The 18,153-nt window shown below is 39.2% G+C and overlaps 1 protein-coding gene across 1 annotated transcript in view; it reads left to right on the forward strand.

The window, feature by feature from the left end:
- The window catches only part of CPS1 (carbamoyl-phosphate synthase 1), a gene marked incomplete at its 3' end in the record, with an annotated part of 173,698 nt that overhangs the window by 14,021 nt on the left and 141,524 nt on the right, over positions 1 to 18,153 (forward strand). Inside the window, exons 3-7 of the mRNA XM_083354439.1 lie at positions 3,179 to 3,323; positions 4,623 to 4,712; positions 5,450 to 5,506; positions 6,544 to 6,636; positions 17,297 to 17,386. Coding sequence (XP_083210565.1) covers positions 3,179 to 3,323; positions 4,623 to 4,712; positions 5,450 to 5,506; positions 6,544 to 6,636; positions 17,297 to 17,386 — 475 coding nt within the window. The remainder of the gene's footprint in view (positions 1 to 3,178; positions 3,324 to 4,622; positions 4,713 to 5,449; positions 5,507 to 6,543; positions 6,637 to 17,296; positions 17,387 to 18,153) is intronic.

The raw sequence follows: 18,153 nt of genomic DNA on the forward strand, positions 1-18,153 counted from the left end.
CTCACAACCATTTCATATAGATCAGAATGATGGAGAGCACTACTAATTTTTCTACCGTTATGGATGATGGCTAATATATTTTGCTGCATCACCACTGCCAAGTTGCACCTGAAAGATTAATTTCCCTTCAAGATGATGGTTCATTGGCAGAAATGCTGTTTACAAATTATGCATGAGCTTGTTTTCAAATGCATTTGTTCCTCTGCTCCCCAAAGTGGATCTCAGTTTCATGCAGCTTCTCATGAACCATTCACTGTGTTAAATAGTGGGTTCTTTGGCACAGGAATGAAGATGCGAAGCTGAGTACAAGGTAACTCATAGTTTATTTCGTGCAGAAACTGTACTGGGGAAAAGGCTGCAACTAGCCACAATATATAGTCTAGCCCCTAGGTGGCAGCCAATAGGTTTGAATCAACCATTGCTGCCTGGAGATAGCCAATTGCAGCACCAGAGATTTGTAGTCTGGGTTGCTGGAGAGCCGTTAGCTACTCCAGCAACCCACGTGGTATACTTTAAGAGCCTAGTACATAACATACTGAATTCATAGGAATCTATAACAGAGTTCCAAAGATTATGAGAAAGTGCACCCTGCCAATTTGGAGGATGGCCAGCTGAGCTTGCACAAGCTGTTGAAAAGCATGTTTGGCAGAATATATATGCTGTGCTATAGGTAGTCCTCAACTTATAACCATTTGTGATCATTCAATGTTAAAACTATTAATCCAAATGCAGCTGAAAGGGACCTTGGAGGTCTTCTAGTCAAGCCCCCTGCTCAAGCAGGAGATCCTATACCATTTCAGACAGGTGATTGTCCAGTCTATTTGTAAAAACCTCCAGTGATGAAGCGCCCACAATTTCTGGTGGCAACCTGTTCCACTGGTTAATTGTCCTCACTGTTAGGAAGTTTCTCATTAATTCCAGGTTGCTTCTCTCTTTGATCAGTTTCCAACCATTGTTTCTTGTCCTGTCCTCTGGTTCTTTGGAGAATAAGTTGACCCCGTCTTCTTTGTGGCAACCTCTCAAATACTGGAATACTGCCATCATGTCCTCCCTAGACATAGGGTACTAAATAAGCAATCAACATAAATCATTACAGGATAATAAATAAAAGCAATCAAGATAAATTATAAGTTATAGTCATAAGATGCTAAAGGAATAGATAATCAGAAAGATGAGGATAATAATAATACAGCCCTACTTGGTGGTTTGACATCCCAGGGCATAAGACAGTGTGGTGGGAATTAGTTGTTTAGTAGAATGATGGCATAAGGGAAAAAAACTGTCCTTGCGTCTAGTTGTCTAGTCTTAGCACTTATGACTGTTGCAGCATCCCCACAGTCACATGATCAAAAATTGGGTGCTTGGCAACTGGCCTGTATTTACAATGGTTGTGGCACCCTGGGGCCATTTGTGACCTTCCCAGCCAGCTTCCAACAAGCACAGTCAATGGGGGGAGCCAGATTTGCTTAATGACCACATGAATCACTTAACAACTGCAGTGATTCACTTGGCAATAACAAAAAAGGCTATAAAATTGAACACAACTCACTTTACAACTTCCTTGCTTAGCAATGGAAATTTTTTGTCTCAATTGTGATTGTAAGTTAAGGATTACCTCTATTGAAGTCATGTAGGATAAACCTAATGTGGCTGCACATGATGGGGTGTTAATACCAAGGCTAGAGCAAACCCCATTAGGAAGAACATAGAAAATGGAGTATAGAGAGGTATGTGGTCTAGCCACAAATTATAAAACCACATTTATTCAAATAGATATGTCAATTCTTCTTGTGAGATTTCCTTGTTGGCTGCAAGCTAAAACCAATATATTTCAAATAACTCTAACTATACAACTGGCTGCAGTTATTAAGGAATATGTAAGTTGTGCCTCATAAGTCTCCCACTAGTATTTTGCCAGTATGGTTACAAGCCACAAGCTTGGGAACAAGCTGTGATACTTTAAGACATTGTGTTTCCCTGCTCTCTTCAGATTATAAATACTTGGAAAATATTTAGCCAATTTTGGGGGGCCTGCACTAGCAAAAAGGCTGATTTTCCCTGCAAATATAGAGACCTAATAGTTTTTTTTAATAGTGGATTTCATAGCATATCAGTGCAGGGAGATACAAAATTCAGCAAATTTTAATGAGTATTGATAGGTACATGATATTCTGTAATGATTTTTGCTTTACTGAAATACTTTTCAGAAATATAGTAAAAGACTGAAAGTAGAAATGTAATTGTGTATTTATTTCAGTAACTCTTGGCCTGGTGGCTATAATTAGTAAAAAAAGCATCCAAACTTAATAGAAGATTAGGTGTGCAATAATAATTTATGTACTTCAAAACTGTCCAACTAACTTCAACAGTATTACTTTATTATAACCCTCTATGGTTACAAAAATCATTCATTAAAACTAAGGATGTAATTTGTTTTAGTCATTGGCAAAATCTGTATATAACAAAAATTACAAAATCATAGTCTGACATATTTCATGCCGATTGTTTAATCTGACACATCATTTCTCTCAATTGATTAACACATTTAATTGTTGATATCAGCCCACTACCAGTCTGGATTAGTTAAAGTGTTTTCTTGTGTGCAACAATCCATCTTTTCACAGGGAAGTCTGCCTTCCATAAAAATGCCTCTTGCAACTTGCTGATATTTGAGAAATAATATAGTAGTTCAATTATATCTAATTTAAATAACAATGAAATAAATTCTATTTAGCTTGTGTAAATCATCCTGAAGAATGCTGGTGCATTTGCAAAGACACCAAGAATATTTCATTTTTGAGCACTGTGATATATATATTCATATACAAATGAATCTCATGAGTTGGAGGGGAACATTTCTTAGTAGCACAAAATGTTGTATCAGACTGAATGGGATTTTCCCCCTTCAAATCTTTAAGTAGATATTGTTCACAGACAATTAATTGACTACAATTTCTTTCATCATGCAATTTATCATAATTAATAGCCCCAAATGGCAATATTTAACTTCCTGTCTCCAATTTAGAAAGTGTTAATATTCCCAGCCAAATCAACAGTTTTACAAAGCAGCTAGTCTGATTTCTTATATTCTGTCTTGCAGCCTGCTAGTCTGGCAGGGAGTATTAATTTTGTATGGATTTTAATCTAGAAAAATAATTTCTTATTGTGCTAAATCCAGATACACCGAAAGTCTGACTGACCCCAGCTACCATGGGCAGATCCTCACACTGGTCAATCCCATCATAGGAAATGGTGGTGTCCCTGACACAGCTGCTTCAGATGAAATTGGCCTCAGTAGATATTTGGAATCTGATGGCATCAAGGTAAGCAACCCCCCCCCACCCCTTAATTCAAAAACCCCTTGTTTTATTTAAACAAAAAATCCTGGTGGTGCCAATGGTGGCTGCATTATGAATAGTCTTCGACTTGCAACCATTCATTTAGTGACTGCTCAAAATTACAACAGCGTGGAAAAATGACTTATGACCATCTTTCACCCTTATGACCATTGCAGCATCCCCATGGTCACATGATCAAAATTCTGACACTTGGGCAACTGGCATATATTTATAATAGTTGCAGCATCTTGGGTCATTTGATCAACTTTTGCAACCCTCAGACAAGCAAAATTAATGGGGATGCCGGATTCACTTAACAACTATATTAATGGGGGGGGCTTTCGCCCAGGTTCGCCTGGTGCGCCAGTTGCGGCCCTATCTGGACCGGGAGGCCTTATGTACGGTCACTCATGCGCTCGTGACCTCTCGCCTAGACTACTGTAACGCTCTCTACATGGGACTTCCCTTGAAGACTACTCGGAGGCTCCAACTGGTACAGAATGCGGCCGCGAGAGTTGTCTTGGGAGTTTCCCGGTACTCCCATGTTACACCTTTGCTCCGTGAGCTGGATTGGTTGCCAGTTGTCTTCCGGGTAAGGTTCAAGGTTTTGGTTATGATCTTTAAGTCCCTACATGGCATGGGTCCGCGATACCTCGAGGACCACCTGCTGCCGGCGTCGACTCCCCTCCGCCCTGTGCGCGCCCACAGAGAGGGCCTCCTCAGGGTGCCTCCTGTCAAGGAATGTCGACTGGTGGCCCCCACGGGGAGGGCCTTCTCTGTGGGTGCTCCGGCGTTATGGAACCAACTGCCGGTAGAGCTCCGGATGGCATCAGACCTCCGATCCTTCCGTCGCGGGTTGAAGACCCATTTATTTGAACTAGCGGGTCTGGCCTGATGGGGGTACATGGGTTTTTTTTATATAGGCTTGTTTTATTATTGGTTTTAACTTGGGCATTGATTTAATTGTTTTTAATGTTTGTATTGTTATTTATATTTATGCCCTGTGAACCGCCCTGAGTCCCCTTGGGAGAAGGGCGGTATAAAAATCTCAATAAATTAAATTAATTAAATTAAATTAATAAATGAACATTGTTTGTGCAAATGCAGCTTTGTTTACTCGTGCACTTGCCCGCTGCTTGCGCAGCCTGGTTCCCAACAGGCCATGGCCCAGTACTGGAGGTTTGGGGACTCCTGCTCTAGAACAGACTTGGAATTAATCCTTTACTGCCAAGTGTTATTTTAAAATACTTTTAAAACAGTTTTAGAGTCACATTTTCTTCACAGGTTTCAGGCCTGCTGGTGCTGGACTACAGCAGTGAATACAGTCACTGGCGGGCAGTCAAGTCTCTGGGTGAATGGCTGAAAGAAGAAAAGGTGAGGCTTATATATTTTCTGTGGAAAATATTTTTAAATAATGTTAGTAGTGATTTGTATTTTACTATATTATAGAAATCAAAGAAGACATCTCTTTTTTATTCTCTATAGTAGTGGGGAAGAAAATAGCTTGACATTACAACATCTTTCCTGGTTCTGAGTCCAGAATCTTTGAGATAAATTATGGAACTTACGTGTTATCAGTTCAAGTTAGCTTTATAAAATACACTTCCCTTTAAACCCTACCTTCCCTAAGAAATGCATTTCCCAGGATTTTTTTTAACAGAAATACTGGCAAGTAAAAAACCTTGTGTTACTGATCATGTTGATGTTATGTTATTTTTGACTGGTTTGTACAGCAAATGAAAGTAAAACTATACAGGACTGAGATAAATCTGTGCCAGTTTCAAGTCTAGTTTTTATGACATTGTTGATTTATTAGTCATCATATGGGTTCACATCCTAAATATTTCTAAGCTGATGGGTTATTTCTTTTCCATGACTGAAAAAATATATGAAAGTCCATCTTTGATAGCACCTTTCACTGAATATTAATGGACTTAAAATATTCGAGATATAGCACTGATTGGGTATTTTAGTATGATATGTAGAAATTTTATTTGTGTTATATTTATATTATATTTGTAATAAATGAATTAATTTCCATAATCAGATTTAATTACCAGAAGTTACTATTTTTAATTTTTAATATGCTAGCATTTGCTTTTTTTCCTCAGATACCAGCTCTTTATGGGATTGACACCAGGATGCTTTCTAAAATAATTCGAGACAAGGTAGACAAAACCAGGTTATTGAAAAATCCCTGTAGAGGGCTGTTATAACAAAACATTCCAAATTATTTTTGGATAAATAAAAACTACAAAATAGCTCCCAAACCTTTGACTTAATCATAATCTTCTCTAAGTGGATATTAAAGTAAAAAGCAAAATAAAAAGGTTGACAAGAGGAAATATTTTCTTTCTATTGATACTTTTCCTGAGCTAAATTGTCAAGTTGCTTTTTCCTTGAAAACTGAAATCTGAAAACTGAAATCACCAAGATAAAAAAAGGTTAAACTGAAATAATTTAGCACATGAAAATAACAATCATAAATTTCCTTCAAATATGAGGTAAACCATACCTAGGATTTTTAACGTTAAAATTCAAAGTGGTCCTTGCTCAGTTTAAGCTGAGTTGAACTCTTTCACCTACATCCATTATACCTTGTAAAACAGAATTGTTTTTTCTGTTTCTTGATCATTTTAGTTTTTTCAAAACTAGAGATAAATGGGCTTTTGGACAGAATTAAAGGCAAAATCATTTTTTCTTCTCCTCAAAGGAAGGGGCATGGGAATTATATCAAGTCAGGTCATGATGGCATTAAGCCCCATAGGTTTCTCCCCCAACTCCCCCCCCCAAAAAAAAAATCTGAAGAATTTGGGATTTTGAGATAAATCAATCAGAATGGTGTTGTCTGTGACAGAGTATTTCTGTTCCTTATTTCAGTTGTCTAACTTTTTTAAAACATATAGAAAGATTTAGTAACACAACTATTTTGTCTTTTAATAGATTTTGGGTGCTTCACATAAGCACTTAGTGGTGACTTGGAACCAGCTTTGGATTATTGCAATTACTTTATGTTGGATGATTTTGAGAATTTTTTTCTGGCTTTGCTGTGATTTATGTGAGGCTGGGACAAAGGTGATGTTTTCTTTGAAATGTAGAATCATCACAGAATTGATTTGGCAAGTTTGGGAAGTAGAAAGATAGTGGTATGAAAATGTCCTTTGTCCCTAGATATCTGATAACAATATTTTTTTTAACTAAACAGGGAACTATTCTTGGAAAGATTGAATTTGAGGGTCAGCCTGTGAAATTTTTGGATCCAAACAAGAAAAACTTAATTGCTGCAGTATCAACAAAGGTAAAGATTCTATTCTCACTCGAGACATTGTAGAAGAAGTACAGCAGTTCCTTCTGTTGTCCTACTCAGTTTGATTATCATGGTGATGAGAATTTTGAAAGCTGTGTATATTTTTTGGGATGAGCCAAGTACCATCATAGGGCCTCATGATCATGTGATTACAACAGGCCGAATTTGGAAAGAAGGCCAGGACATAGGGTCTTATTATCAGTTTGTGATCTTTGTTTCCTCTAAAATGAATGATCTTCATCCCAGAAGTGCGGGAGAATTGCTTCAAGTTCCTTTATAACTTGGCTATGAAGGGAAGATCTCACAGAGAACTTTTTCTGATATTATTGCACAATTATAAAACTGTTGGAGGGTAAACCTTTTGAATCTGAGGGTTTTGTCTTTGTTGTGATAAACCATTCTCTGTTTTATTTATTCACTGTTTCGTTTGAAAAGAAATATAATAGGTTTTATTCATGTTCTGCTTCAAATTGCATGTCTTACTGAATGCCATACCCATGTTTTTATATGCTATAAATCTAGAATGGCTCATTTTCCCAAGCCTCTTCAAAATGTACTTGACAATCATGCTTACAATTTCATGTATAATATTACTTCCAAGTTAGAGAAAAAGATTAAGTCAACCCCAATTTCCATTTGATTACATTTATTACAGTGAAAAGGGCCAAAACTTCTACTTTAAATAATAGACTGTTTTTAAAAATAAAATGAAACTTTACTAAAACTTTCACTTCTGAAGACAATTACTCTGGACTCCCTTGAATTGTGCAACCATTGAAGACAGTGCAAGACTAACTAAATGAGAGAATGTATAGGGCAAAAGGAAATTCAAATGCATGGTTCTTTGATGCCCTCATAAGGGTTTTCCAGATGTTTCTATAGTAGCTGTTTAACATAAGCTAAGTAGTTTATGGTTATGAAATGGTTAAGCTGATGCTGATCTGATGATTTCATTTGTTTTATCTCAGCTGCCAATTATGTGTTTATTGTTAAGTGATTGTTTATGGTATTTTTAATTGTTATTAGTCACCCAGAGTAATGGTTTTGAAGTGGGTTGCCATATAAACTGAAATAAATAAAGAACCATGCAAGCAAGCAAGCAAGCATGATCCTAAGGAAAATCAGCCTTACACGTGAATTTAGGGAGGATATGATTTAATTATATCTATTCATGCAGCTGCTTAGAAGATTGATCTAGCATGGGAAAGGAATATATACATGCTGAAATATTTAGTAAATAAACAATTTTGTGTGGATTTTGAAGTAATGAAATATGCCAAAAACTAAAATATAATGTTGTTATATTAGTTTTGGAACTACAAATATTAATTCTGTTTGCATAAAAGTATGGACTTAAGAAAACCTTCCAAAATCACTAGAAAAGGCAACACAATTTTGTTTATTTATTGCAATAATTTATATACAGGATTGCCTTGTCCTAGGACTATTACTACTAATTGCAATTTTGTGTGAACTATTCCCCATTATGTTAGCTTAGAAAAAGGCAGCATGGCAAAAGGGAGGCTTATTGCCAAGGTCTGTGCTGCCAGGCATAATGAGATGAACATTTTTCAGAAGGGAAAGAGTGGCACAATACAAATTTATAGGTATAGATCCAAAATCTGAAATAATTGCAGATTTTTTTCCAGAACACAAGCTAATTATTTTCCCAATGAAATCACCCTAAATTAATTAGATCTCCAATCCCAATTGGTAATTTTTCACTTAATTTTCCTGAATTAAGACAAATCCTGTTCCAATTAATTTCCCTTTTGATTCAATATGCCTTGTGCAGCAAAATCCTTTATATAAGTGAACGTTAAGCTGTAGCCGTGTGATACGTTTTTCATTATCATGACAGAAATTAAATTAGCCCTCAACTTTTCTGAATATACCGTATATTTTTGGGACTGAGACAGAATTTTTTCAAAGTAAAGCAAATACGGCTGTATGAAACAGAAGTATAACATAAATTATGTATTTTCTAAGCACAGCTGGGATAACAAGCTGGTTTCTTTGACATTTCCAGTGGCATAGATGCCATTTGTGAGGCCCATGGTTTAGTTCCCACGTCTTTAGTACTACTGATAAAAACCCCATTCAGGAACATTCAACCTGAGTATTCAGTTATAGGTTTATATTGAACATGAAATGTGCCTGTTCATATAATTTTTAAAGCTAAGGCACTTTCTCCTGTTTCCATTCTCCTAAAGAACTTGAGGTCTCCTCATACTCGTTTTTAACCTTAAGACTATTGCACCCAGAGATGAGTATGTTGGAAGGAGTATTGGACAGAATATTAGACAGAAAAGAAGCTCAGTTCATCCAGTAGGATATACAGCTGAGGGAATAAATTTAATGTTTCGCCAAATGGCTAGCTGGATTATATTCACAATTGTATGTAGAATTGATTTCTTTTGCCAGGTAAATGAGTATTCTATTTGGTATCTTTTAAAAAAATACTAAAAGGGTATAAAATGAAAAGAAGATTCTTTGAGATCTAAAAATATGTTCCAGTTTTAACTAATTCACAGAATCAATTATCACCAAAAGTGGATGCTGTTGATAATCTGTGCCAGTACAAAGAATGAGTGCCAAAAAGATACTGAAAATAGCAGGTGTAGATGTGAGATGAACAGAATTCCTGTAATCCCATTATCTTTACAACTTTATTTTATAGAGTTATAATGTAGCATCACAAATAAAGCTGACAATTAACCAAGCTCTTCAATTAATAATAATACTAATAATACTAATACTAATACTAATAATACTAATAATACTAATACTAATACTAATACTAATAATAATAATAATAATAATAATAATAATAATAATAATAAGAAGAAGAAGAAGAAGAAGAAGAAGAAGAAGAAGAAGTTGGAAGGGACCTTGGAGGTCATCTAGTCCAAACCCCTGCTCAGGCAGGAAACCCTATACCATTTCAGGCAAATGGCTGTCCAGTCTCTTCTTAAAAACTTCCAGTGTTAGAGCATTCACCACTTCTGGAGGCAGGTTGTTCCACTGGTTAATTGTTTTAACTGTCAGGAAGTTTCTCCTTAGTTCTAGGTTGCTTCTCTCCTTGACTAGTTTGCTTTGGAGAATAGCTTGGCTCTCTCTTCTTTGTGGCAGCCCCTGAGATATTGGAACACTGCTATCATGTCACCCCTCACCCTTCTCTTCATTAAACTACACATACCCAATTCCAGCAACCGTTCCCTGTATGTTTTAGCCTCCAGTCCCCCAATCATTTGTTGCTCTTCTCTGTACCCTTTCTAGAGTCTCAACATCTTTTTTACATCGTGGTGACCAAAACTGGATGCAGTATTCCAGGTGTGGCCTTACCAAAGCATTGTAAAGTGGTATTAGTACTTCACTTGATCTTGATTCTGTCCCTCTGTTAATGCAGCCTAGCACTGTGTTGTCACACAATGATCTTTGTTTGTTTATATTTATAATTTAGAATTATAAGGCCACTGAGCCCAGCACCTTCTCAATCAAAAAATGGTTTTCACATAAATCAATTTATGATAATTTATGATTTTTTATTTAGAGTCTAATAATATTTTCAAAGAGGCAATAGGCAACTCTTGTCAGAATTTATTGAAACTGCAACAAATTATTTAATTTTCCTTATTTCTTTTTCTGCACTTTCAAAGTCTGGGGACTACAGTAAATTTAATAATTTCCTTGACATTTCAAAGGTCTGAGGTTATTTCCACAGAGTATGAATGAAGGTCAGGTTAGATGTGATAGAGGCTTGCCTGTGTCTTTTTCCCCCCTTTTAATCTGGTTACCCATATAGGAAGGCTGAAAGTTTTACCTCAGTGTGAACAGACCAGGAATGATAAATCTTAGAGCCTTCTGTTTCTTTGCATCAGGCAGTAGTTATCCCTTACTAAGTAACATTTGAAAAAAGGACTGTTGTATGGTATCTTTTTGAACTTGCATTAAATGCATCTCTTAGAGGTTCATGACATTACTGGTGCAAGTTCATTTGTGCCATTTCCTGCATACCAAGGAACTAGAGATTGCAGCCAAAGATGTAAATGTAAATTATGTCAGAACTGTCACAATAAGACCTCTTCTTTCCTCATAATAGGAACTATAAATGTATGAGTCTGTAGCTGTTGTCTGGGAATCATTGAGACGACCTCCTCTGGCAATGTAGCTTTGGCATTCCAGATACGTTGGAGATTGAGGGGACTGGAAAGCTCAGTATTGTATAGTGCAATAGAGTTCTGGACGAGGCCCAAAATTTAAATTGCAGGCAGGACTTCACTTTACTAGTTCACATGTTCTCTTTTGGTCTGCTTCTTTCTTTTCCTCTGAGAAACTTCTATTTTCCTCCAGAATAGTGGTAATTCACCTGTGAAATGATTTGGTTAGGAGATTTTCATCTTTTCATGAAGCCTCCCAGCTGTGAAATATCGGTATGCCAAAAGAGCCTGATTAAAAGGTGGTTATTAAAAAGATAAAAATAGTTTGCTCAGCAGTAGATCAGACATGGACTTTGGGAAAATGTGCACTTAAAATCAGTTGTCTTAGGTCCAATGGATTTGATGAGGATGAGGAATGCTAACTTGCTTATTGCTGGAACAGAAACAAAATATAGCCAGCTTTAGGAACTACCAATAATTTGTCAATTGATCTATATCAATGTGGGGGCAGTAAAGGTGAACATTGAGCAGATGATGATAATTTTGCACAAAGTTCCTAAAAGAGCAGAATTCTATTTATAATTAAATCAATCATGATTAGAAGATTATTAAAACATGAACAAAAACATAGAATAGGATAGAATGAATTCTTTACTTTACTCCTAATATTAGAAAGACAGCAACTCAGTGAAATTAACATTGGGCAGTAGATTTAGAAAAGATTTTCAAAAGGATTTTTTGTGTTTTTTACACATTACATAATTTCCATGAAGATCTCCTATATAAGATGTGATAAAATGATGGCCATAGATGTGTAAAAAGAGATATATGGCTCTTCTGTAGCTTTGTGCCCACCAAATATCTTGAATTACATACCCTGTTATCTGTAGCAAAGACAGCTACTTTGACTGGAGCCAAGAAAAGTTCTAACCGAGCATAAAGTGGGTGGGTTGTTGATAAGGAAAAAAATGTAAAGGAGGAATACTCAGTGTTAAGTATTTGGTTCTTGCAGGCACTGAGTGAGACAAAATGTTCAAACAGCAACAAGTTTATTCAGAGTCACAACATAACAGAAGCTAATAGCTGCTGCACAGCTATTTATATGGTTGGCCTCTAGGTGGTGACCAACAGATTTGAAGGAGCAGTTTCTCACTCCAAACCTACTTAACTGCCTGGAGACAGCAAGTCTAGCTCAGCCCAGTAACTATTACAACATACAGAAAGTAGGTCAACCATTAATCAAAAGTTAACATAAGCAAGGAAATTGTACATACAATGCCAATACTGTATATTACACCTCTTCCCCCTGGATAGCACAAACTCTCATTTGTTTTACATAATCTTGCAGATACTTAGGCAGGCTTTGTGACCGTACAAAATGTCTGGGGGTTACAGAGATTTCCCAGTCTACCTGCTTGCCTGCCAGGCTGGGTAGACTAGGACTCTGGAGTTCAGTTGAGTCGAAGTGACTCAAGTCCCTTTGGTTGGCCATTCCCGGTCGGCCCATCCCAAAGTCCAATTGTGTAGCAAAGTCTACTGGGCTGCTTCTCAGTTCAGTTTGCCTGCCCGGGTCCTGGGACATCGTTTGTGTGTCAGGAGGGGATTCTTCTATGGCCATTTCCCCATCGCTATGCACAAGAGTTCTCTCAGAGCATGCAAACTGCTCTGTTGGACTGCTGTCCCACAGATCCTGAGTCTGACCCTCTTGGGAGTCCAGAGCCAGTGACTGATCTGCTAACCACTGACACAGCTGATCAATGTGCAGGTGAATGATGCACCCATCTCCAGGACCATCTCGTAGGAGAGTGGTCCTGACACCTTAACAATCTTTGCTGCCACCCACAAAGCCCCTTGCCTATAATTCAGGGCCCACACCCGGTCACCCACTTGTAAACTTCTTGGTGCCTTTGGCCGTGAAGTGTCTGCTGTGACTCTGTTGGGGTTCAGCCTGTCCAGTTTAGTGATCAACCTCCTGCCCCAACGAAGGTCAGCTGGGCTTTTGCCCATGGCTGTGCAGGGTGTTGTGTGCTGGCATAGTAGAAAATCAGCCAGCCTGTGGTGCCAATCTCCAGAGACAATTCATTTCAGGGATTCCTTGGTCGTGTGGACCATGCATTCTGCCTGACCATTCGACAATGGGTGAAAGGGAGCCAACGTGGCGTGCCGTATGAGGTTGGCCCTGAGGAAGGCCTGAAATTCTGAAGCAGTGAACTGGGCCCCATTGGCAGAGACTAAGACTTCTGGAAGCCCATGTGTTGCAAATAGTCTCTGCAGCACCTGGATGGTCCTAGCAGTAGTCATAGTGGAAATTGGAACCACCTCCAACCATTTAGAGTGGCTATCGACCACTATTAAAAAAGCTGTCCCTGAAAGGGCCCTGCAAAATCAACATGGATTCTTGACTACGGTGTGTGTGTTTCCTCCCATCGGTGGACAGGGGCCTGCGGCATCTCCGGTCTGGATTGTTGACACGTGTAACACCCTGGTACTTGGGCCTCGATAGCTTTATCTAGCCCTGGCCAACAAAGGTAACTCCTCTCCAGTGCCTTCATCCAGACTATTCCCGGATGGCCTTTGTGCAGAGACTGAAGAACCCTGGGCTGGAGTGAGCTGGGGACTATAACTACTGCCCCAAAGGATACACCCCTTATGAGCTGACAGTTCCTTTTTCCCATAAAAGGATGGAACTCTGGCCCCGGGCTATTTTCAAGCCATCCTGTGTGAACCCACATCAGTACATGGCTAAGGGTTTTGTCAGCTGATGTCTCTGCAGCTATGCCTCCCACATGGAGAGGGAACTCTGGCAAATCCTGTATGGTTAAAATGTGTGTAGCCAGAGCCGGATCTGGCTCCATGTGTGGCAAGGGCAATCTGCTAAGGCCTTCTGCATGGGCCATGTCTTTGCCTGGTTTGTGAACCAGCCTGTAGCTATAGGCTGAAAGGAATATAGACCACCTCAACATTCTGGGATACAGAGATGTCTGCCTATCTGTAATGAATAATCATAGCAAGAGCTTGTGGTTAGTGAAGACTGTGAATTGGCGGCCATACAAATAATCATGGAACTTTTTAACCCCAGCCACAATGGCCAAGGCCTCCTTGTCAATCTGCGTGTAATTGCGCTCAGCCGAAGACAGGGTCCTCGAATAATAGGCGATGGGAGACTGTATCCCATCAGCTGACAAATGGCTCAACACAGCCCCAACCCCATATGGGGATGCATCACACATGATGCAAATTGGTAGATTTTCATTAAAGTGTGTGAGCACCGAGTTCGAGGACAACAATGATTTTACTGCCTGAAAACTCCTTTCTTGGACATTTGTCCACTTCCACTGACTGGTTTTGTCTAAGAGCCAGTGTAATGGCTCTGCCACTGTGGCCTTATTGAGGAGGAATGCGTGATAAAAATTTAGAAGACCCAAGAAAGCTTGGAGCTTTTCTTTGGACCTAGAGCTTGGTGCCAGCTGAATCGCTTTCAGCTTTGACTCTCCAGGATGGATGCCATTGGCATCGTTGAGGAATCCCAAGAATTCAGTTGACTGTACTCAACTGAAGGACAGCTCTAAGCCGTTCAGCCAGGACCTCTGTAGATTCCCCGGTGATGAGTACATCATTGAAATAGGGGCACACTATTGGCATACTGAAGACAAATTTGCTGCCTGTGTCCGGTGAATGCCGGTTACTTGAATGCCCAATGCATCAAACCAATCGAGTCCTATGAGGCTCGTGCGTTGGCCTTCCACCACAATAACATCTAGTGGGCCTGTAAACCCCTTGAACTTCACTGCTAATGTGGCTTCGCCCTTGACCATCACTCAGAAGTTCTGGAAGTCTGTGAGTAAAATGTTAGATGGTCGAAGTTTGACCCATCTGTTGCTGCGGCTGCAAACATGCTGGAAGGTTCCAATGGAGATGATGGACACAGCTGAGCCTGTGTCCAGTTCCATTTTACATGGAACTCCCTGAAGCTCGATTTGTAGTCGAAGCTTCTGCTTAAGAGGTCAATGGGCACCAGTGTGAAACATGCTCCTATGACTGGAGTAGAACCCTACTTGTTGTCCCAGGGGCCTGGTACATTTCCTGAATGAATCTTCCTGCTGACGGTCCCGCTGGCGACCTCGGCAGACGGCAGCAATTTGGCCTGGTTTTCCACACGCCTGGCATGTTGCTGTCTGAAAATGGTGTTCCGTGCAGTGGTGTGGCCTCTGCAGCCCATGCACCTAGGGAATGGGACTGCCTTGTCAGAAGGCCTCGGTCCCTTCTCCTGGTGCCTCTGAAGCTTCTTGACTTCGCAGTCGGAGTCAGTGTCTTCCATCCGCTCAGCATCCTCGTGGTGCACGGCTTTGGTGCTTGGCATGCTTTTGGAGGGCCACAGTGCCTTAACAGCCCCTCCGGTGGTTTTGTCTGCCATGACCTCTTCAAGGCCATTTGTAGCAAGAGAGTCTCCTTAGCGAAGAGTTCTTGTTGGAACTCTCGGTTCCTGAGTCCACAGACTAAGCGGTCTCTTAGTCTCTCTTCTAAATTGGCAAAGTTACATAGTTGAGACGCCTGCTGAAGAGTTGAAATGAACTCAGTTGCTGACTTGTTGGGTTGTTGTTCGCGTTGCTTGAAGATGTGCCTCCATGCTATCATGGATAACTTTGGCTCAAAGTGGTCTCGAAGCTTTTTCTTGAAGTCAAGCTGATGGACTTGAGCGGTGCGGGAGCGACCAAGTTCTCGGCGATATCGAAGGTGGCTGGGCTGCACATGCAGAGAAGGGTCACGGCCTTCAGCCCATCTTCGCCGATTTGGTTGGTGAAGAGGTAGTTTTCTATGCAGGAAATGTAGGACGCCCATCTCTCCGGGTGTGTCACGTCAAACTCTTTGAGTTTTCTGACTTTCACCATGGTGAGTAGCCTTCATTGCTTGTTTCTTGCATTGCCTTGTGCTGCTAGCTTCTGTGTAAGCCCTTAGGGCATGGTGGTCTCCAGGGTGGCTTGCTAGGCAGACCGAGGGGGGGGGGAACTTCAGGCTCTTATGATGAAGCAGCACATCACACCTTCATCACCAGTGTTAAGTATTCGGTTCTTGCAGGCACTGAGAGAGATGAAGTGTTCAAACAGCAACACGTTTATTCAGAGTCAGAACATAACAGAAACAAGCTAATAGCTGCTGCATAGCTATTTATATAGTTGGCCTCTAAGCAGTGACCAATAGATTTGAAAGAGCAGTTTCCCGCCCCAAACCTACTTAACTGCCCGGAGTCAGCAAGTCTAGCTCAGCCCAGTAACCGTTACAACATAGGTCAACCATTAATCAACAGTTAACATAAGCAAGTGAATTATATATACAATGCCAATACATTACACACAGTATTTTAGTTATGGTAGCTAAATATTGTGCATACTGTGCTTTTTATTCTCTTAATCTGCTCTGGATTGAGGAAGTGGTAATTCACATAAATTAAATTTAAAAATGGTATGTTTGAATATCTGGAAAGGATTTATAGTAGAGGATAGAGGGAGCCTCTCTACACATGAAGTGGATCTGCATAGCCATTCCAGTGAAGACAAATTTGGAGTAGATGGCTCCTCATTCTCAACCAATAGGACTCTACTTTTATTATTCATGCTAAAAAGATAAGATAGCAGTTTAAAATATTAAAATATGACATTCTCAGTGCTACCTTCCTCTGTAATTGCATAGATCTTTGGGGCATTTCAGTAGGTAATGAAATGAAAAAAAGATTGAAATGGATGCTGGGAAAATCACTTCTGCTTCTCACAGTAGCGTCTGCTACTACTAATATTTTTACTGCTTTTCTTCCTCTATCTCCTCATCCCTTTTGTGCCAAATAGACTACAGGGATGATACTAATTGGAACCATACAGATGTGAACCCTAGAAGAAGACAATAGCAAGTCATTACAGTATTGTTTCTGAGAGTCAAATTCAACTAAAGGAAGAGATTAATTTATACCTCTATCTATACCTGTATGTATAAAGGACATCTCAATATGTTTGTAGCATGAGCTACATCCCAAGATATACAATAGGGCAACCTTCCTCAGGCTGAGGAAGCCTTCATTCTTCCAGTCTTTGAATTAAGGCTTCATTTCTGGGGATCCTCTGTGGCATGCCATAAGCCTCTTAATAGAAGAGAACCAGAATATATGTTACATTGCAGAAGAGGATGATTTTCAGAGAGTACTGATTGTCAATAAAAAAACACCAGATAAATTTAGGTGTAATTCAGATAAAGCAAAATTAATCAAACACTTTGAATTAATGTTGACTCTGTCCTAACTTCTTTATTTGTTCATCTAATTTATATATCAGTAGCTACCCATCTCATAAATGTGACTCTGGGTGGCATAAGAAACCAGTTTAAACAATTAAACAACAATTAAAAAGAGTTTTATTTGGTGTGAGTTATCTGCACCTGATGCAAATCTCTAGTTAACAAAAAAGCATACAATAATGTTTTTCTTTTTCCTAACATATGTGAAGGAGGTCAGAATATATGGCAAAGGAAATTCAATCAAAATTGTAGCTGTGGATTGTGGATTGAAGCACAATGCTATTCGTTTGCTAGTAAAGGTAAATCTACATGTTTCTTAAAAAATATTGACTCTTTTTTATGTATCTGTCATGGTTCTGACAGATGAAACTCTTCAAAGAACTTCAAGGCATTGTTTATCTTAAAGAATCTTTATTCAAGAAGTATAACATCGGCACTTACATAGTCTAAGCCAAAATCTGAATTCCCCTCCCCTGAGCACATAATATCAAAGCACAATTCCCTCCTCTAATTTACAGTCATATATCACATTCTCCAATTATTTTGAAATGCAGGCTTTCCCTCCAGTTCTCTAGCCTGCCAATTCTTATCATCTCTTATTCATATAACCTTGGTTCACACACTAGTTACAGTATTGTTATGTCTAGCTAAACTCCCATGCACATTCCTCCTCTTTTCCCCCAGTATCATCTAATTCTAACTTTAATTCTAAGAGTAAAACCTAAGAAGGAAAATGGTTGCATCTCCATATGTTATCAAAGCAAAAACATCTGATGTTAGCAGCATTGACAGTATCTCTGGGTTTATTACTTTGTTCAGGACTAACTAGAAAGCCGGCTTGCTAATTTCCCAAACAGCATTTTATTGATGTTGCAGCAATCTGAAATGCTGACACTGACATATTAAAAACTTATTGGAGTTGATAAAATCTACTGATGTTTGAATGTGTGTGTATTTGTATGTGCATATGCACACATTAATGGGGAAGAGAAGGAGTCTTCTCATGATGGGTGACCATACTGAGAAAGCCAACAACTGCGACCACTACAGAGATGTGCTCCACTTA

The sequence above is a fragment of the Vipera ursinii genome (assembly GCF_947247035.1).
Source record: "Vipera ursinii genome assembly, chromosome: 1".
NCBI classification, from domain to species: domain Eukaryota; kingdom Metazoa; phylum Chordata; class Lepidosauria; order Squamata; family Viperidae; genus Vipera; species Vipera ursinii.